General features: G+C 36.0%; 3 protein-coding genes across 4 annotated transcripts; 1 reads left to right on the top strand and 2 right to left on the bottom strand.

The window, feature by feature from the left end:
* Positions 1–2,844: 2,844 nt before the first annotated feature.
* Positions 2,845–6,658, bottom strand: LOC110423053 (multicopper oxidase LPR1-like). Of its 2 annotated transcripts, XM_089784687.1 has the most exons (5): positions 6,577–6,658; positions 6,242–6,462; positions 3,619–5,076; positions 3,245–3,335; positions 2,845–3,145 (listed from the first exon to the last, which is right to left on the bottom strand). In XM_089784687.1, the coding sequence occupies exons 2-4, from the start codon at positions 6,458–6,460 to the stop codon at positions 3,282–3,284; spliced, it is 1,731 nt and encodes a 576-aa protein (XP_089640813.1). In that variant the 5' UTR covers positions 6,461–6,462; positions 6,577–6,658; the 3' UTR covers positions 2,845–3,145; positions 3,245–3,281. The 2 variants fall into 2 exon arrangements, with proteins under 2 accessions (XP_089640813.1, XP_021292832.1); XM_021437157.1 differs by lacking the exon at positions 6,577–6,658 and having other exon boundaries at positions 6,242–6,549.
* A 2,773-nt stretch (positions 6,659–9,431) lies between these two features.
* Positions 9,432–18,101, top strand: LOC110422953 (nucleotide binding protein). The gene is given in 8 exon segments (XM_021437020.2): positions 9,432–9,912; positions 10,466–10,627; positions 11,426–11,612; positions 13,424–13,846; positions 15,067–15,234; positions 15,236–15,475; positions 16,395–16,684; positions 17,594–18,101. Coding segments are annotated over 7 exon segments (1,830 nt in total). The 5' UTR covers positions 9,432–9,520; the 3' UTR covers positions 16,653–16,684; positions 17,594–18,101.
* A 915-nt stretch (positions 18,102–19,016) lies between these two features.
* Positions 19,017–21,841, bottom strand: LOC110422955 (Heavy metal transport/detoxification superfamily protein). The gene is made up of 3 exons (XM_021437021.2): positions 21,243–21,841; positions 20,985–21,060; positions 19,017–20,385 (listed from the first exon to the last, which is right to left on the bottom strand). The coding sequence occupies exons 1-3, from the start codon at positions 21,279–21,281 to the stop codon at positions 19,319–19,321; spliced, it is 1,182 nt and encodes a 393-aa protein (XP_021292696.1). The 5' UTR covers positions 21,282–21,841; the 3' UTR covers positions 19,017–19,318.
* Positions 21,842–22,098: the final 257 nt, after the last annotated feature.

Here is a 22,098-nt window from a genome sequence, read left to right on the forward strand (position 1 = left end):
AGTCTGCATTTGATAAATTCCTCTTCCTCTTTGTTATTCCACCATGTATACAGTGAACCCCAGTAACCCTAGTCTCCCAAATCACATTCAGCACAAACATCTCTAAACTCCCTCATTTGTATTTCTGATCTCTCTGTACCACCCTCCTTTCCATAATCAAATATAATTTCATTAAAGTCACCCAAGCATAGCCATGGGATCTATGACTGTGAACTCAGTAATCTAAGAAGATCCCAACTCTTCCATCTTTCCAATGCGTTTGAGTAACCATAGTATCCTGTCAACCTCCAATTCTCCCCATGCAATCTCAGAATCAATATGATTTTTATAAAAAGATTTAATAATAATATCCATACCTTTTTTCCACAATACTGCAAGTCAACCAGCTTGTCCCACTGCATCCACAATTAAACAAGAGTCCATTCCTGTAATCAACCTCACCCATTCCATCTCCACAAAGTTTCTTCTAGACTCCATTAGACAGACTACGTCGCAATTATTACTTCTCAAGTATTAAATTTTAATTATTAACTTTTTCTTAATCGAATATGATTTAAATTTTTATTATTTACTTTGTTTTTAATAATATTTAAAAAATTATATATTAGTGAAAGGGATATAGTAACAACATTTGGTTGACTTTTGGTCCACTCAGGACTTGATACATGCCCTAGTTAATTTTGACATTTGATGATTTGAAAAAGATTAATACAAATGTTGAAAATACTATAAAAAGAAACAAAAGGAAATACTAATGTTTTATAACAGTTCAATGAACCTTAAATTTTAATAATAATTGATTATTCAAGTTTAATTTAATTTTAAAATTTAATAGTAATTGACAATAGGGCAATTTGGTGGAAATCCTCTCAATATGCAAGTCATGAAGAGTTTCCGTATGAGGAACGATTTCCTACCAAATCACATTTTTTTCTAATTAAAACTTTTAAATGAGTTTAAATATATTTATAACATCTATAACACTATAAAAACGTAAGGTACATGGGGGGTTCGGATAAATACAATGTTGCAAGCATCAATTACAAACTACAATTTATAAACCCAAACAAATAATCTAATTACAAACTACAATTTATAAAATATTGCAAACATAATGTTGCAAGCATCAATTACAAACTACAAAATTATAAACCCAAATAATCTTATTACAAACTACAATTTATAATTATAAACCTAAATCACGACAAAGAAAAAAAGATATGCTCACGGTGAAGAGGCAAAATGCTCACGACAAAGAGAAGAAAAATGACGATGATGACAATGGCAGCTCACAATCACGGTAGAGAAAAGAAAAGCGACAAACTGCAAAGAAAAGAAAAGCAGTAGTCGACAAAGAGGTAACGGCCAACAAAGGGCAAAAAGGAAAGAGTGACGAGTCTAAAGAAAGTTAGTAAAGAATGTCCCTTAGCCATTTACGGTTTTTTCTAACGAAGATTGCTTGAAATACTAAAAGGTAATTAACAAGGGTTTATATAAAGTATGAATTAGGGTTTTGCATTTGACTTTTGACTTATTCGTCCATGTCCATCATCTTAAATTGCACATTGTGAAGGGGGTTCTTATGATAGGGAGAGGAAGTGTTGCAAACAAATAAAAGATGAGTCGGAGGTGATGGAGAGGAAGATCAGAGTAGTTTCTGAAATACTAAATATTTTGGTAAGTGAAAAAGAATAAAAAGAGAATTAAAGAGAGAAGCTATGGAGGAGAATGTGTTAGCTTTCCAAGGGATGAGAAGCCCCTAAATGAATTGTGATGCTCTATATATAGTGCCAAAAGTGATGGCTACTCAAAAAATAGGTTTTAATACGCCTAATAAATGACGTTATTATGAAGAGTTTTAATGGAAGTAACGTTACTATAACACATTATGTGGACATTAAGGTGGTGATTTTATGACATATAATGTGAGTGACCGTTGAAGTAATTAGATGCAATAAAACTTGTTATCGAGTAGAAGGTAATAGAGAAAATATATACAAGAAAAGCTATATGAGAAAAAGTTTAGAAAAAAAGATGTATATGAACATGTATAAAAGAAGAAGGTGTACATGAACAAGTACACTAGAATAAGGTAGGAAAGTAAAATACTTGTACTTCAAGAAAAAGTTAAGAGAAAAACCTCTTAACTACTATTATATCTGAACTATCAAGCCAATCTCTATAGAACAACTCAACATGAAAATAACTTATGAACCCTATCACTTATTTCAGATTATTTTCACTGTTATCCATGTGAAATAATTATTTTATGTGAAATAACTGTTCTACTTGTATTAGTTGTTCCATATAGAGTGGTGCTTCACTTATTCTAATTGTTTTGATTAAAGTAGTGCTTCACTTATTTTAGTTGTTATGTGTGAAGAAGTATTTCACACGTTTTGATTGTTCTGAAGATTACATTGTAAAATAATTTTTTAGAGAACAAATATTAACCAAAATCAAGTATATACATATTTAAACCAGCTTAAGAAGAAAAATATAGAGCTAGGTTAAGTGCTTGGGCCGATTGAATGGCTTGAAATTGAAGGAAAACCATTTATGGAAAGTCTTGAGAGCTTTCTCGCGCACCCTGCAATATAGCTAATTTTAAGAGGTCATAAGTCACTCAATTGAGCTGGAAAAAAAATGTTAATTTGGACTCTTTGGAAACGTACATGAGTCGAGTTTTTAACCTGAGTGATTTGAGTCTAAAGGTATCTGTGAATTGAGAGAAAAAGACTCAACAATGGTCGGAGATCAGTGCTGTACGTAATAGAATGTGGTCGGCTATAATAACATGATTCATTGGGACTCATTTTAAATCCTATTTTAATGAAATTGATAACCTCGGAAAGATCTTAGAGTATTTAGCATACAATAAAGAGCATAAACCACACATTGACAGCATTTCTAGGTCATCATTGACCAAAATAACATTTCTAGCTAGATCATAAAGCTATTGCTGGCTTTTATTTTGAACCAAAATCCCCCACAATTGTACACTTTAACATCAGCTTCTATGTAGTCAATATGTTGATAAAATTTCTTCCATTTGTAGCACTAATTATTGAAGAACTCAAGTTCATGAATATTAACAACTTTAGAATTGCCAGAGTCCTTCAGATGTTGCTTGTAAATAGAGTTCCTGCATCCGTGTTAAAATGAAAATAAGAGAAGAAGGAAACTAAAATATTCAATGGTAAAAGGACAAAAATTGTATCAGCTTTTGACATAATCACCGTACTTAGGTTTCCCCTGGAATGATCTTTCTGTAGCCTTTCTCATTTGATCACCTTAATGGGCCTCATCATCACATTATCTTCATGATCCAAGATCTGCATGTGCCAAGACTGAATTCTGTCAAGAAACTTTTGATAAAAATAAATTTTGCAATTTGGATTTTATAGAGCAACTCGTGAATATATATTGGCAGGCAAAAGGACAGATCTGAGTAATTCTTCATTGGCTAATCCTGACAGAAAAATATATATGCAGGTACCCACCTGACTACCAAAGGTTTTTCATTGAACTGCGCAATCAATTTTAAGTTTATTATTTAATTATATCAATACCATGTTTGAAAATGAATAAAATAAAGGGGAGAGGTGATATACTTACATGGCAATGATAGACGTAACCAGGGTGTGCGGTTGGATCAAATGAATATGAAGAGTTGGAATGAATATAAGAAAACCTAACCAGTATTTTCGTCACAAATCCTGGTGTCATCTTATAAACATTCTTCCATCCCTTCTCATGTGCTGGCACCTCTACCTTCTTGCCTCGCGCATGCTTGCTTATATGGCACTTGATCGCGTCGTTCTCTTTGGACATGCATCCCTTGAACTCCTCTTCATTCACCAGCTCCGTCTGATCCAACACTGAAAATAGTCCCAAATGAATGTGCAACGGATGATTATCCTCCGTCAGATTAATCACATTCCAAATCTCACTGGTCCCCGCTTTAGGGGTCTCCGTCGCCGGCGCTTCATACGGTTTTCCGTTGATGTAAAGATGCGTCGGCTCACCTATGTCACTGGTGTACTCGTACATTGCTATGTATCGCGTTTCCCTGACACTAGATAAATCCGGGGAAGGATATTTTATCAATATATTAGGTACTCGCCACGCATCAACCTCTTGATTTTTCTGGATGATGAATTTCATGACTCTGCCATTTGATTCATTCACTGGGTCACCCGACGGGTAAGGGTACGGTGCGTCATTAGCTAGAATAGCGTCATCAGTCTCTGACTTTGAAAAGTCAACGACCACGTCAGCAATCTCTGATGGTGCCAGCAGAGTTTCATTGGTCACTACAGGTTCCCCAAGGTAAGTTGAGTCAGCTGCCACGTGAATGAATTCCAAGCCATTCGTGAAGAAGAATCTGAAGAATCTAGCATTGCTGGCATTGATTATGCGAAATCTGTATTTACGACGTCGTACCATCATCTTCGGCCATGCTTTGCCGTTTACTATGATTATATCACCAAAATATTCGGGCTGCCATTGTGGATGTATAGAGGGATTATTTCCTGTGGAATTCATGTATATGGAACCGTCTGTGCGAAAGCTACGATCAAACACGAGCAAAGGTCGATCAAATTCGTCACCATGGGGAAGTTTAAGTGGGCCCTCAACGTCAGGATGGCGAAGAACATAGGCCCCAATCAGGCCAGCCAATAGGTTGACTCTGGTCAATCCCATGGCATGATCATGATACCATAAATTTCCAGGCTGTTGGTTATTGTTGTAGTGATATGTTTCGTTAGCCCAGGTGGGTCCCTTTTCTTTAAATCCAGCGGTGAACCATGAGTTTGAGTTTCCATCACTGGCGGGTTCATGGATGCCACCATGGAGGTGCACTACAGTTGGAACTCCCTTCTTGGTGGCAGGGACGGCGGTTGGGATTGTCGGATCCCATGGCAGTATGTGCTTTGGAGGGAGGTGATTTTGCCACTTGACATAAGTGTCAATGCCGTGGAGGGCCTCGATGGTTGGGCCAGGTACTGTTGCAGTGCTCCAGGATGCACCGTAGGCAAACACTGGCGTCGGAGGGAGGTCCCTGTGGAATTTCTGCAAAGCAGAAGGCAACAAACAAGATGAGTTCGGTTATGATGTTTCACAATCACAACCAAAATTTTGGTTTCTCCGAAAAACATATACGGAAAGAGTAATTCCTCATTCGTGTACGACAATTCTCTTTGAATACAATATTGTTCTTGGTTAAAGAAGAATTAAATACTTCCAACAGAGACAATTTGCAGAAAAAATAAACATCTCCTCCTCGGATTTACCAACTTCCTTTGATTACTTTGTTGAAAGAAGCTAGCGGTAAACAATGTGTAATTGAACCCAAACTAAAAAGAAACGAGCAAAGAGCTGGCAAACTGAATGGGACTAACCATTAAAATTTAAAACTAATTAATTAATTGAACCATGTATGGTAGGAATACAGCTCATAACTTATTAAAATGGAAAAAGCCTCCATCCGCCCACCCCCAAAACCAGAAGCTTGTGATAACATATTGGGCAAGCCCCTCAGCACTACACCTGAGTTGAGCATTGGTTTTTTTTGGCAAGCTACAAAGATGAGGAAATTGTGAAAAAAAAGATAGTGTCTAGAAAAGATAAAATTCGAAGCATCACTCTGTTCACTGTCTACCTTTTACTTTTCGAGGTGGGAAAGCATCTTGTCCAACTGGCCATAGGGTCGCAGATAGTAGGAAGCAGTCATCACAGTACCCCTTTTTATCTTAACTATAATTGGTGGTTAATACTTGTGTCAATATATGAATTTGCAATAGTTTTGGAGAGCGGGTAGGTAAGGAGACAGAGGAAGAGACTTCCTCTTTTTCCTTTTCCTGTTGTTGCTGTAGCATGAGAGACTCGATTCCTCTGTTTCCGTTCTCTGGTTTGCCTTGTAATAATATTCTTTCCAAAAACTAAAATACTAAAACATTGTTTAAAAATTATGAATACTTGCGGGTTTAACCTAAATTGTTTATAAATATTAACATGCATAATTTGAAAAGATGCAATTAACTTGATCTGGTATCGAAGTTGCAGAGTTGAGCTACAGGGCACCCACTGCCCTCAAACTTGGGCGTCCTTGTTAGACTTTGAAGGACACCAAGGGGACTGTTATACTTAATACGTAAATCAACAAGGCAGAGAAACTGCAAGATTTGAACTGGAAAATCAAGAAAGGAATTGTGAATGATAAGAAAGAAATACTTACCCATTTCTTCATGAACATTCCAATCGTCAGTGACTTAGATTTGGGATAACCATTCACTACATCGAAACCTTGGATTTTGGGCATATCTGGAAGCTCATCCACAAACATTTCCAGCTGTGATGGATTCACAAGCCTATCTTCCGCCCATGAAGTGCTGAGCTCCCCCAAGAGAGCTAAACATATGAGATGAAACAGCATAATCCTCCCCAAGGAGAACATCTCTTCATTGCATAATAAGCAAACAGAGAGAAGACTGTGAGAAAGCGTGAGAGACAAAGAAAGACAGATAAGCTTTGAAAAGAATTGAGTTAATTGGAGGTTTATTTGTGGCTTACCTTCCTTATATAGGGTCGTGGTTCACTGCCTTCCAGACTTGCAGTCCCATACTTAAATTCCACAAAATAGCCATTTTTTATCGATACTGGGCTGATATCCTTAAAAATAGATATTTTGAAAATATCAATTATGAAATTAATAATTGGAACATATTTCCTATTGAAGCCATAATTATGAATCAAGTAAAAAGCATACCTATTAAGGCCACGCAGACAACTAAAAAAAAAAATAGATGAGAAATAGTCATCTTGTGAGTAGACTAAGAAATAGTCAACCAAAAAAATCATCCTAATTATTTAGCTCAAGACCGTAAGTAGTAAAATATAGTTTTTCAGGGGAGGTTAAGTCTGGGATTGATGAAGCCACTGACTTCTTCTGAATTTGTATTAAGTTTGAAGTTTTCTTTGTTCCTACTTCAAGTCCGTTGTACAGATTCTTCTTCAATTTTAATACAAAGCTGCTTTCTGGAATATATATATATATATATATATATTAATCACATATAATGGACAAATGTTTTGAAAATATTTATAATAAATTCATTATCTCGGGCCAATCATTCTCCGCAGGGAAAAAGGGGTGCCTTTTCAGTGGTTAGCTTCGATTTCTTCGAAATGGTAAGAGACATGTTTAATCAGGGCCTGCATGTCCCGCTTTTCGTTTCTGAATGTGAATTCCAAAACGAAAGAAAAGCAAATTTTTTTCCCTTACACATAGCTGCGCCGGCAAATTCATGTATAACATTTATTTGCAATAATACTTTAAAAAAAAATTAATTATTTATAAAAATTTAAATAAATTTTTATTTTTATTTTAATAAAATTTTTATATTTTTATTTTAAATTAAATAAATTTTTATAATTAATAATTAGTTAACTATTAATAATTAAAACTTTTATATAATGTAATATTAACTTAACATATTGACATATAATAATTTATTGATATAATATGATAATATTTAATGATAATTAATTAATCATTAATTATAAAAAATTAAAACAAAAATATAAAAATTTTATTGAACATAATAAAATGTTACAGATTTATTTAAATTTTTGAAAAAAATTCGTGATTTTTTTCAAATATTATGTTTATTTATTTATTTCAGTGATAAAATTCTAATTGAAGCTAATTAGGGTATGATAGCATATGCTATTATTATTAGATTATTAAATATAACATTAGAAATTGCAGCGAAAACATGCTTGCGGTTGTCATAGTCGAAGCCAAGGGCCACCGAATTTATTCCAAGTTAAGAATATTTTTCTAGTTTCTTCCCATTGCAACTGGTGTGAGATTTTTCTGTTAAAGTAGGGGAGTTACCTGTTAGGCCGAAGACCGTAAATTTGTGTGTGTGTGGAAGCCTAGCATGGATGAAGAGAGACCGCATCTACACTGTCATAAAGAAAAATGAAAAAGTACGTCCAGAGCAGTGTATGGACCACCTATTGCATATTTAAAAAGAAAGAAAGGTCACGTTTTGAAGTTGAGATTTATAAATTTATATCAAAATTTGTAAAAGATAAAGCCACGATCAACGAATGAGTTAAAATTAAAATATTTGTTGTTCACCAGCGATTTTACTAGAATTTAGAAGAGGATAGCTTAGCCCAAGCATGGTGGGGGCCACACTCTAGTAAGATTAATGGCCAAGTCAATTTTTTAATAGATTCATGTTCTCGTTGAAGCGTGAAATGTTTTTTTGTCTCTTCGTCACAGAATTTCAAACCACAGCCAGAGCTTTTTGGTGGATCAAGTGTTACATCATTATCAAAGTCTTCCCACTACTTGACTTCATCACCTAGTTGTTTTGGCCCACCCAATCTATGACCGTATTGTTACAATTTAATTTAACGATATTTCCAAAGAAAACGAAAAACCCACTTAATTAAAGGAAATTGTACTTGATCTTTCTGTTTCTTTTCCCAAGAGGAACTGCTTCTTCACAGGCTTCTCCGTTATGAACTAACAATGATGCAAAAAATCAAACGTGATGATCAAGTGCCGATCGATCGAGACCTAACCTCTGAGATGAATGAACCCTTTTCGGAGGTGATATCTTATAGTAATTAATTACTTGGGAAACGTACTCTTTAAACTAATTAATTTTTCTCACTCTCTCGGTTGTTTATAAATAATAGGTATGCTCGTGCATTTGCTGACTCCTAACTTCATCACTACGACCAATGCCTACTCATCATTGTCATTGTTAGAATGCAATTTATATTATATATTTTTATTTTGTGCTTGTGGGGTTTTGTCCCTCTAGAGCAAGAAGAAAGAAAAGGAACCTTTTCAGGTGAAACAGTGGAGCTTTGGTCGTTACCTATAAATTGGATCCGGCTCTTCTTCGTGGATGTCTCATGTGTCAAGCACTTAAGCACAAAGTGATGAGTTAGTGACATGTTGGGTGGAGCATTATACAACATGTCTGTGTAAACAAAATGATTAGTACTTAGTAAGAAATATTTTGACATTTTTATACAAATTAAGTAATTAATTAAAATACATCGCAAATCTGTGGATGCAGAGTACGCTCATTGCTTTGGTGACTGTAAGCTTTATGTGCGAAGCGGTATGATTTTGTGAACTAAAACACTATTCACTTGGGATATAATTGTCTAATACATAATAATAGTTCAACATTTTCAGTAATTACTTAATTAATAATTTGCAAAAAATAGTTGTTGGGGCTTGGGCTAATTGAATACGCCTGGCCCGAATTGGACCTTTTCTCGTAAGGCCTGAACGAAGCATGGAGCCATGGTGATCCCTAACGGATCTGAACGGGAATGGCCCTTCTCAACCCAGCGAATAGCGACCAACTCGTTCAAAAAGTTACCTCCTCAATTCCCGCACTTTTCCTATCAACTGAAAAACTGAAAACCTCCAAAAACAAGCTCTCGTTGGCCACAAAAACTTAAAACAAGCAAATAACAAATGGCGAATCTCGTAGAAACCTATGCCTGCACCCCTTCCACGGAACGAGGCCGTGGAATTCTAATCTCCGGCGATCCCAAATCCAACTCAATCCTTTATTGCAATGGAAGGTCCGTCTACATCCGATACCTCGACCGCCCTCTCGATGTTGCCGTTTATGGCGACCACGGCTACCCTGTCACTGTCGCTCGTTACTCCCCCAACGGCGAGTGGATCGCCTCAGCTGACGTCTCGGGCACCGTACGAATCTGGGGTACCCATAATGACTTCGTTTTGAAAAATGAGTTCAAGGTCCTCTCGGGTCGGATCGATGATCTCCAGTGGTCTCCCGACGGGTTGAGGATCGTTGCCTCTGGCGACGGTAAAGGAAAGTCCTTTGTCCGCGCTTTTATGTCAGTATTCTTTATTTCAATAGTTTCTACTGCCTGCGTTTTTATATACAAAATTTTGGTCAGGAAACAGCCTGCCTGAACACTCGAAATGACATGCAGTATAATTAGTTTGAAATTTAGGCCATTTATTTTCTGTCTCTGGTGAGAACAGTTTGTGGATTGAATAATGGTAATCAGGTATTGAAGGCTCCTTTTGATTAGGAACTTTGATTTTTGCATGTAAAAAAGATTCCGTGAGAGTAAACGCGAAAGGGGAAGAGAAATTTTATTAAATATATTCTTTTGCCGTTATTTTTATTCAAAAATTAACCAAAATAAAAAAAATGTAGTCGTAAAAATTAATAATATAATTACATATAGTGATAAAACTTAATATTGAACTGTAATTTAGTGGTAAATTTGATAAAAACAAACATAATTATGGAGCAATAAAAACAAAAGTTGCAGATTGAAATTGGAAGAGAGAATGTTATTATTTTTTGAATAAAAATTAAGTTTGAATCAAAAGAATATAAAATGCTCAGATTTTGATTAGGATTTGTGATGGTTGAAGGTGGGACTCGGGGAGTACTGTGGGGGATTTTGATGGGCACTCGAGGAGGGTGCTGAGCTGTCATTTCAAACCGACGAGGCCGTTTCGGATTGCAACCTGTGGAGAGGATTTCTTGGTGAATTTTTATGAAGGTCCACCCTTTAAGTTCAAGTTATCTCACAGGTAGGTAAGAGTGTTGAATTGTCGAATGCTTTTATCATTTATCATGGCACTACATTAAGTGAATTGCTCAAGTAAGGCATTGATTTAGTGAGGGAAAGATTTCATTGATGGGTTGGTCTTGCTTTGCAGTAATATATTAGAAAAGGCTGTTACCTTGAATCGTAGTCTTAAATATGGTTTGCTTGTCATTTTTGCTATTCGATTTTTGTTGTCAGAAGCAGAAAGCAAATGGTTCATTTGGATATAAAAGCAATACTAATGTTTTTTATTTTAGAACAAAAAAAAATGCGAATTTCAGATTAAAGAAGACCTGTACTTTCACCTCTTTTTTAAGTTTTATCGGTTGGCATTTGGAATTCATCTACAATTAGCTGATTCTCATTTCCACATGCAGAGATAGTGGAGAGATGGGTTGTTTTTCTATTTATTTCCTTTTCAATGTTAGTTTTTAAAAGTAACTATGCGCTCACAATTTCTATGCCCATTGCAAATTAAAAATGTAAACTTAAAACTTTCAATATGTAAATCTACAATGCAAGTCAATTTATGATGCAAACAAAGAATGTTTCCCATACCTGCAATAATTTGATAATTGCATAATGCTTGTTACAACTATTTGTCGCTTCATTTTGGAAATAGTCTTCTACTGGTTCTTAAGATGTGGGAAAACTGAAAAGAGTGCACTGTGGAATGAACTCTTTTGAAGAAAGCATGAATTCCGCTTTGAAACTAGTCTTCTGATTGTTAAGATGTTTGTTACTTTAAGGGTTATTCAAGGATTTGTTTTATAATCTGCAGGGAGCATTCAAATTTCGTTAACTGCATTAGATTTTCCCCAGATGGCAGCAAACTAATTAGTGTAAGCTCAGATAAGAAGGGTATAATTTATGATGCGAAGACTGGTGAAACTATTGGAGAGTTGTCCTGTGAAGATGGTCATACAGGCAGCATTTACGCTGTTAGCTGGAGCGCTGATGGTAAACATGTAAGCACCTTGGTCAATATTAATTTAGTTGCTTTAATTAAGTCCATTGCTCTATCAAAAAAAAAAAAAAGCATTGCTTCATGAAAAGACCAGCGCTAAATGCAACTGTGCTTCCAATCATCACTCTCTCCTTTGTTGATTTTTTTTCCAGCCTAATTTCGTGTTAATAGCTTTTGAATTTGTTTGCCACCAAATTGATTTGGTTTCATTAGTCATGGGTGTGTGCATGAGTTGGGCCGTTGCCATCTCTGCATATATTTTCATGCAGTCTTGTTGGTAATGCTGAAATCCTTTGAAATGTCTATTTTGATCAGTTTTTGAATTTTGGCTAGATATGTTGACAAGCTGGGGATAGTGGAAGAAAAACCTTATTTTTTAGAGGATATAGTACCACCTTACGCACTCAGGAGCTTTTAGGCTCAGAGGAATTATAAAGCTAACTAGACAATAGAGCATTTTGTGATTGAGATTAAGACTAGGATTCTTTAGGTTCAGTCTAGGCGCTTTTGCTATTTACTTTTTGTTTTTGAAAGCTAGAAAGCAAAAATGCATTTGGAAATAAAAGCAAATAAAATTTGAAGAATCATAAACAAAATGTATGTAATTCTTTTGGATAAAAAAAAATCCATGATCTACTTCTATATGAACTAATTATGTTATAAATGGTGTTAAATTTTAATTATTTGCCCATTTTAAATCAATTATAATATTGTTTTTTAACATTTGTGTTTGCTTTGTAGCAATTTTTCAAAAAGCATATCAAAAAGAGAGTGGCAAAAACATCAACTGAATGGAACCTTAATTTTCTGCTGTAAAGTCAAAAAAAAGTTTTGCAGCTCTTTTCTCTTCTTTCCGAATGTATATGATGTTAGGAATCAGAAAGTGTTTCCTCCTGATATCTATTTGTAGGTCTCTTGTATACTTCAGTTCACTAGGATTCAGTTTCCTCTTTTGCAACTTTTATGTACTATTTGTTACTTATTTTAAGGGAAAAGAAGAGGAAAGAAACCAAGCATTGCATGATTGCTTTACCCTCAAATAAAAGGGGGGAAAATGGGAAAAGTAATCTATGGTTGGCCATTATTTGCAGTTTAGAATGAGATGTCTGGACAAGAGAATAGGAGGAAGTTTAAAAGGACAGAAACTGAGAAACAAATTGCTGGGAAAGATTAAAATGAGCATACAGCTTGACCTCGATGGCTTTATTTATAACTTAGGATTCAATTTCCTGCACGCTATTTGATCTTCAAGCTCAATTAAAGTAGTCTGATGAACCTTGTAAACAAATTCTATCCATGACTCACTTGGTTTTCCTTAATGATTATTTTCAGACAAGTAACAAAGAAGAACAATTAATATTAATGTTGCTTTAAATTCATGTATTGCCTTTTAAGCATGAGCTCTCGCTTCCTCTCTCCCTCTCTCTCTCTTTGCAGAACTGCTAGGTCAAAATACTTTCAGGACATTCAGTTTTTGTAAACTGAAAGCTTAGTAGTCTCCTTTAAATCCATCTACGTTTAGGTCCTCTACTAAGTATATTGTTTATCCAACAAAGTCATCAGTTAGAGTATCGCATTCACCTGTTCCCTTTTATAAAGGCATGAGAGATCTACAAGGTTTAACCTACAGTTTCACAATCATTAACAAAGGTTGACTGGAGTTTTCATCACAAGTGTCATGTTTACCTCAATGAGTATGTTGACATGAAACAAAAATTTTGGTAGCTCTTTCTTCCATTAACCACATCTAATCTCTTCATTGCAATTCTATGTTTCTTACTTATGTGTCTATTATTTTATTGATGAAATCAGGTACTAACTGTTTCTGCTGACAAGACTGCAAAGATATGGGAGATATTTGAAGATGGTTCTGGAAAAGTGAAGAAAACATTGGAATGTCCTGGATCTGATGGAGTGGAGGACATGCTTGTTGGATGTCTGTGGCAGAATGATCATCTTGTTACGGTTTCCCTTGGTGGCACAATTAACTTATTCTCTGCAAGTGATCCTGATAAACCCCCATTATTGTTGTCTGGACATATGAAGAACATAACTACCTTAACTGTACTCAAAAGCAGCCAAAAGATGATTCTGTCCAGCAGCTTTGATGGATCCATCCTTAGATGGATTCAAGGGGTTGGATACAGTGGCAAATTAAAGAGGAAAGATAGTTCTCAAATTAAATGTTTGGCTGCTGTTAAAGAAGAGATAATTACATCTGGATATGACAACAAGGTAAACTTATACCACAAAACACATTGCATTTTATTATTTGTTAAACAAAGTATGCATTGATAATCTCCGGTTTTTAATCTCATCCACCAATAAACAGAGGAAAATGTCAAAACAAAAACCTTATTCTTCAAATAGAAATTCAGTTGTTAAGGACTTCCCTGTATAAAATTTTAATTTGCCTGTTTAATATAAATATTTATGCATTAGTTGCTGTCTATGTTTGTTATATAAGATCTTTCTGGGGAAAAAAGTGATACTATGGAATCATATCAAATTTAGTTTAGTTCATATTTTGAATGCTATGCAAAGTGTGGTTAAATGTATTTCACCTAACTTGAATTGATGGTTGCATTTTGAATGGGTGCCTGGAGTGGTATAACTCAAATAGTATAGAAGCTTTATTGGAACAGCTTGTCGCAGCAAAAAGGATAATTTTCTAGCAACCTAAACTGGCGATCCAGATTTTTTGTTAATGGGTGGATTTTTGGACTGATTCTTGAAAGTAGTATTTAGGGCTAGCACTTCAATGTTTTTGAAGTATTTTCTGTGAGTGTGCTGAATATCAACTACAACTTTAAACTTTACTGAAATATTGTTGATTCTGTTAGATCCTAATGATTGGTTCTGTTTTCCTTAGTATCTATGATTATAATCTTTATGTTCAAGTACCTTAAACATGTGATAGAGCACTAGGATTTCATGAGTCTATTCTGCTCGTGAAGTTCACCTGATTATCCAGTTTAAGATAACAGAGTGCATGATAGATGAGAAATGGTTAAGAAACACTAGTGGTGGGTTTTGATCCTGGTTTATCCACTTAGGCTTGTTTGGATGCATAGTTGAATTTTCTAGTTATGTTTATTAATCAAGTAAAACTTAAGTGGGAGGAAGAAAAATGTAGAAACTTGAAAGCAAAGAGAAAGAAGTTTGCCTTTGTCAGCACCAGATAGGTACTTAATAAATAGACCATGAAAATTTCTAATGGAACTTATAATAATTGGGTATTAGATCTCATTGTGTAGTTAATTAAAACTGAATCTACCCTAAAAAGATTAATTTTACTGGGATCTCCAGACATGGGTGATCTTTTCTATCAATCAATTTCATCTCTATCTAGATTAGTGCTTTCTTGGATTAATGTCAACTGTGAATACTCTGCATCCTTTAAGATTGAAAACCTTTTTTTTTTTTTTTTGTGATAATGCCTTAGTTAATTTCAGGTATGGAGAGTTCCTCTGCACGAGGAAGAATGTGGGGTTGCAGAACATATAGATGTTGGCAGTCAGCCGAAAGACTTGAGCTACGCCATCAATTCTCCTGATCTGGCTTTAGTTTCAACTGATTCTGGAGTTGTATTGCTTAAGGGTCTACAAGAACTATCAAACATGCAATCTTGGATTTACCGTGACAGCTTCTGTTATTTCACCTGATGGAAGTGAGGTTATTGTGGGGGGGCAGGACGGTAAATTGCATATATATTCTGTTTCAGGTGATTCTCTTACAGAAAAAGCAACCCTTGAGAAGCATAGAGGTGCAATTAGCGTGATACGGTATTCTCCAGATGTTTCCATGTTTGCTTCAGCCGATCTCAACCGTGAGGCAGTTGTTTGGGATCATGTCTCCAAAGAGGTAGCTTGAACTTCAAAATATTTTTATTATGTCTTACCCTTACTAATGAAATCATGAATGGTGAGTTGACACATCCCATTTTTGAGATGAAAGACGCTGCAGTAATGACTGTTATGTTTATTCCTTCTTGGGCACTCTAATTGCCTGACATTTCCTAAATATCAATAGTAAATTGGGGAATACAATTTCAACTGAGAGATAACATCCTTCTTTTTTTTTTTTTTTTTGAAATTAAGAGACAACTTACTCCTTAACAAGAGTGGATGCTTCAAGCAACAATTAGATTATTGTGGGATGCAGATCCAACAGTCTCATTCCTGTAGGGACATAGTCTTGGAGAGTCGTCTTTTGTTTTTTGGTTATCCTCATGTTTCTCAGTAACATTGGGACATGCTCCAAAGCCTGTTTGGCATGGCAAGTATCCTGGTCTGCTGGGACTCTTTTAGGAGTGTTTGTCGAATCATAATGGTGGTTGTGGAGCTTGTCTAATCATTCCTCAGTTATCAGGTTGTTTATGTTTGCATTTGGCGTCAACTGCTAGGTAGAAACCTGTTTTGTTAGCTATAATTCCATGGTATGAAGCATCTTGCCATGTAAGGCTGTGGAGCAAAAGCTCACCGCTTTCTAAAGTTTGCATTTTTTTTTATAGCAACTGTAATATGTTATTTGTGAACTGGAAAACTTGTTTTAATTTATAATTAGGATATCATGAACATCAATATGCACTTCGTCTATAAGCACTCTTCTAGTTTTGTATCTTTGTTACAGGTTAGTATTAATCAAGAAACAGATCGAAATAAAGTGTCACCAAGAATAGTGAAATAAGTTCTGAATATTTTGAAGAACAGGATATCTTAAAGTGTTTCTAGCAACTGAGTGGATGTATTAATCATCATTTTCTGCAATTCATGTCTTGCAGGTGAAGCTTAATAACATGTTGTACCACACAGCTCGTATCAATTGCCTTGCTTGGTCTCCTGATAGCACTATGGTGGCTACAGGATCACTAGACACTTGTGTAATCATATATGAAGTTGGGAAACCTCCTTCAAGCCGCATAACTATAAAGAATGCTCATCCTGGTGGAGTTTATGGTTTGGTTTTTACTGATGACAGCAGTGTGGTCAGCTCAGGAGAGGACGCCTGCATTCGTGTTTGGAGGATAGAGCGGCAATAACATAAGTACCGGATCAGACACGTATGATGCAGGTTAGATCTTTAAAGTTTGAGTGGATGCACATTCTTTTGCTTTCTTACCTTGAGATATTGGTCTGAAAGAACTATGATGACAAGCAAAAACTTCACGTTTCATGTAACTGAAGCAGTTCCCATGTATTAGAAGAAGTTGAGTTAGTTGCATTTTGAACATATTACATAAAAATAGTCATTTCTTTCAAAAATTAAAACACAACATGAGAAAATTAGGAAGGAAAAAAGACAAATTATATGATTTGCCCGCATATGCGGTACAAAGAAGTGAGGAGGCATTCTTTTCATGGACTTCAATAAGAGGCCCTTATTTTGGGCTATGCACACATTTCTGAATTAAAATTATTTTTCGGAATTCCAAAGTAGTTATTAAGAAAAGCATGGAATCTTTCATTTTTCAGTCTAGAGATAAGAGAAAATCTAATAATTCAAGCTGCTAAGGTCTACATCAACGTGTTTAACCTTGTTGTTCTCAATCTAAGGGTTACCAACTTATTATTCTGGCATAAAGCAGAGCATGTCATCTACTCGCAGTTGTTACCATAAGATGGTTTTACGACTGTTTTTCAGGACACAATTTCCATTTTCAGAATTTGTGCCAAAGAATAAAAATGAGAGCCAAGAATGCAGGTAAGCAGCTTCATGAAGGGTTTTGTGAAAAATGTGTGCAATATATTTCTTCTCACACGGTTTCATCATGTAGCACATCCTTGAGAGAGAAATAGCAATTTCTATGTGTATTACGATAATTCTTTCTTCTCTCATTACTTTTTCAAAAAGAAATGCTTATGGCAACTGTCTTTCATCCTTTGATCTTCAATTTAATTGGGGGAAGAAACTGTGTTTATGTCTGTGATGTGATTGTGAAATCTGGTCATGTCTTTATTTATTTTTATTTTCTTGCTTTAGTTTGAATACATTTCAAGCCACTCAACCCCGAGATAGAAAGGTTGGTTCTAGCTGCATTAGCTGCTTGTGGAGAGTGGACGATTGGGGCAACACGGGAAAAGTTCTATAATGAAATAAAGCAGGCAGCATTTGAATATGGAGGTGATGTTGATATTCTACTTTTTTATTTAGAAAGAAACGAATTGAAATCTTTATTTGATTTTGGTTCTCTCATGGAATTTGGTTGTTGTTCATGACAGTTCTCTACTTCTCTTGCTATTAATCTGTAGTATAATAATGTTCTAAAAGTGATGATGTATTTTGCATAAATTCATTTATTTATTTGTTCATATTGCGGGAAAGCTTTTGAATCCAAAAAGAAGTAATAACTTTTTCTACCAAAATTATGTAGTGAGGGAATCGAAATGTAACATTTTATGTACTAAATTTTCTGCTTATTATTATTATTATTATTACTATGCTAAATTCCTGCCTACTATTTAAGCTTTTGCTAAATGTCAGGGACGTTAAGCTATTGTGTGTGTTTTGCACAATACAATTGCTTAAACGTTATACTTGTGCGTTAATTTGATGTTTTTTCTTATTTAACCAGTTTTCCTGTTTCATTAAAAATAGTTGACCTCAACCATGTCTATTAGCAGACAGTATTCGTTCTCTGTTAGCATTGTGAATTAGGATTGGTTGTCTTCTAGGAGTGTAATATGTTTTCTCAATTGATGGAGTAGCAGGGGGATCATCAAATAGTAGATGGGTTCTGCAAAGGAGGCGCCAGCAGATTCCATTAATGTCATGTTAATTCTTCTCGGAGTATCTAGAATCCTAGATGCCCCCTTGCAAAGGCTATCATAGGTTTAGGATGGGGATTCCTTCTCGGAGTTGAACTGCAGAAATTCCTGTTGCAGTCCACTCTGTTGTATATCCCATAGGGTAGATGCTTCATGCGGGTGGAAATTTCTCAAGTAATGATAGAGAAATAATCAATACAACCGAACCAAGGAACTCAAATTGCCGTCTGGGCACCAATTTTTTAAAAGTTATAAAAGATAACATGAGCTCCGCTGCAAAGCCAATGACCCAACTGTTTTAAACAATAAATTATTGGTCGATATCTTTGCTTGCGATGGCAAAGCTTTGCATTGCAGTAGTAGGATCGCAGGAGTAGGATAGTGATGTTGGGTTGGGTGGTCCCGTGGCTATAGTTGAAAGACAGCTTCACTCTAGTAATGCACGTGAGAGGCACGTGCATATCTACCTAACATACACACTTTTCAGCACTAAACGTAACCCATTTTGTCAAGTGTTAACCCAGCTGTTCCTATTCTCTGGCAGATAGTGTCATTATGTCTCCATGAAGATACAGTAACCAATGTCACCTCGTCTAGTATTGGAATAAAATAAAGCGACTCCAATTTGACCATAGTCATACCAGGAATAAAATATAGCGACTCCTCCGCTTATTTACTAGTTTTGCGGTTCACACAGTCATTCCAGGAACAGGGAAAAAAAAACAGCAGGCAGACGCTGGAGTGAATTAAAAAAGAGAACATCTACATAACAACTACACAAATACACAGATAAGATCCACTCACACATCCCATTCCGGCATCTCTGCTACCCTCACATCACACAGTAGAATACTGTCAAAACCTACTAGCTCCACTTAGAGAGAATTTCCATGTCAAACCCCATGCATTCTCTCTACATATTTTTTTTTCTTTGTTCTCATTACATTATTGAACAGCTGCTGCTTGTGTTGTCATCACTGAACATGTGGGTTGCTGCAGAGTGATCAGCAGTATAACTGGGAGCTTCAGGGTATGAGTATGGAGGAGGGCCATAATTATAGTAATACCCAGTGCTAGGAGGAATTAACGGGGATCTATGATACATCATCTGGGGTTGTTGCTGCATGGCATGCCTGTTCTGCAGGTTCATCATGTTCATCATTGACGACGGATAGTTGTAGCCATTCATGTTCATGAGCATAGATGATGGATATTGACCATTAACATATCCACCATTTGGAAAACTTGCTGCAGAAGATCCCTGCAACCCATTGTTGGATTGAACTTGAAATCCTCCAACTGCATTGGGATTGCCTCCTAACGCAGCAGCATTAGCAACATTAGGACCATTTCCATGAAAACCAGAAAGACCCATCATGGAGTTAATGTCATTTCCCCTCTTGCCCTCTGCTGCATTGATGTTTAAACCACCCAACTGAGCATTATTCATCTTCAGAGCAGCCAAGGTTTTTTGATCTAGCACACCTGGATTTACCTTCATTCCCATATTCTGATTCTGGTTTCCTTTCTTTCCAGCATTCACATTACTAAGATTGTTGTTCATTTTATTATTGTTGTTGGAAGTTGCAGTAATGTTTCCAACACCGTTCTTGGCATTATTTGCATCAAGTGCTTGTTGCCTAAGCAAACCCAGCTGACCCAACTGACCCAGTTGACTTGATTTGAGAAATTGCAGCTCATCCTCTTCATCCTCTTCGTCATAATCATCCATATAATCATCATCTTCCTCAGAAACGAAACTAGGAAACTTCTGCTGGTTCTTGAAGGCTTCAAGGCCTTTGATCAAGCCGTGCTTTGGGCCTTTGTTGTTGTTCTTGTCATCCTTGATGAAGTTGTTCTTTTGCTTTTGGTTTTGGTTGGACTTCTGGGACCAAACCTCAGCATGTTTACCAGCTCTGACCAGTTTCTTAATCAATGTTGCAGAATCTACACTTCCTGAGACTGTGACTTTCTGCTGCTCTGCATCTATGCTTACTTGGTAAACACCTGGAACAAAGAAGAAAACAACAAACAGAAAATTACACAAACAGATTAGACATGCACATGCCACCAACTATTAGGACCAATCAGTCGCAAATTTTCCTAGCAATTCTGGAAGACGACAAATATCAATCCTAGTAATCTATAATTCAAGAATGTTCATCTTCTGTGATAATGCCTGAAATGAAGATGAATTGGTCAGTCCAGATAACAAGCCATTACATCCAGACAGATTTGAGAACTCCAAGTATTTACATACTTCCTTCTCTTATCCAAAACACAGACCAGCCGGAAGATCTACTGATGGAACTTCCGACAAAAGCAAATCATTGTTCTCGTCTCTTTCAAACTATCGAGCAAGGTGAGATAGTTTCCTGATATTTTACTCTTCTCAGTGATCAGAATACTGTGCTCTTGAGATCATTGTTTTGAACTACTAGCAGAGCATTAGTGATTATTTTGGCATCTTTTCCTAATTTTCTCAGCAAGCAAGCAAAACTACTATGAAGAACATGTTTATACAGAAGAGAAAAGAGGTAGGAGAGGAGTGCCCAATCAGTCACAAAACAGAATCATAGGAGAAAGCTGATAACAACAGTGAGCACCTTCAATTCTCTGAAGGAGTTTCTTCACTTTCTGCTTACATCCATCGCAGTGTATGTTCACTTTGAGAACACAAGTCTGCGGATAAAAATGAAAAGAAAAGGAAACAAAGCAAACAACAAAAACAAAGAAGTAAGATTCTTTAGAAGAAAAGACCACCAGCATCCACCTTTGCACAAAGCTGTGGATATAGATACACAAAAAATAAATCATAAAAAGACTTTAAAAGGACAGAAAAGAATGTGGTAAAAGAGAAAGACCTGAATCTTGAGTAGCTTAAAGTCTTCTTCTTTAGTCATCTCTTCACCTCTGTTTTGAATGAAAGACTTGCTCTCTATGAGAAATACAGGAATAGATAAAAAAAAACCCAAAACAAAAGATAACGCACGTAAGCTAGTGAGATAGTAAGCAGGGTTGCATGTGAGTTTCTTGTTCTACAACAACCACAGATTCTTTCTTTTTTGCTTTTGCTTGCTTGTTGCTTCCTTCTCTTCTTCGGTTCTATTCAAAAGAGACCAAAAGAAGAGCACATGGGATTTTTAAGTTTGAAAGCTTTCCTTCTTTATTGAAAAAGAGCCGGAGAGAGAGAAGAAAGTAAACCAACCCTACCACGGCTACAGGCCTACACCATAATGCCGAAGACAAACAGCAGAAAATTCACCAGCACAAAAGGGCAAGAAAGGGGTAAGCAAAAGAGAGAAAGAGATGGGAGGTCAGAAGAGAGGATACTGAGCAGAGTGAGTGAAATATGGGAGAGAGAGCCAGAGAAAAGAGAGAAGAGAGAGGAGAGAGGAAAAGGTGCGGGGGAAGGGGGAGAGAAGAGTGCTGTGTACTACTGCTCTTGGAATTCTGAAATGATGTGATTTAACGTTAAATACTGAGGAGAAACAATAAAAGAAGAACAGCGACTTGACAAGCCGACTTCTATCCCTGTCCGGTTTGTCACATGTACCTTTTTTTATTTTCTCGTGAAAATGAGAGTAAAAATTTGCCTTTTTAATGAATTTTCTTTGTTTTTTTTTTGGTTTTTGGGGGTGAATTCTTCCCGAGTTGGTTTCAAATTTTCAAACTATTTACCAGTACTTTTAACGGAGCGTTAGGACTCAGAACTCACAA

Source organism: Theobroma umbraticum, unplaced genomic scaffold (assembly GCF_002168275.2).
Source record: "Theobroma umbraticum cultivar Fairchild unplaced genomic scaffold, ASM216827v3 scaffold_20.0, whole genome shotgun sequence".
In the NCBI taxonomy this organism is placed as follows: Eukaryota; Viridiplantae; Streptophyta; class Magnoliopsida; order Malvales; family Malvaceae; genus Theobroma; species Theobroma umbraticum.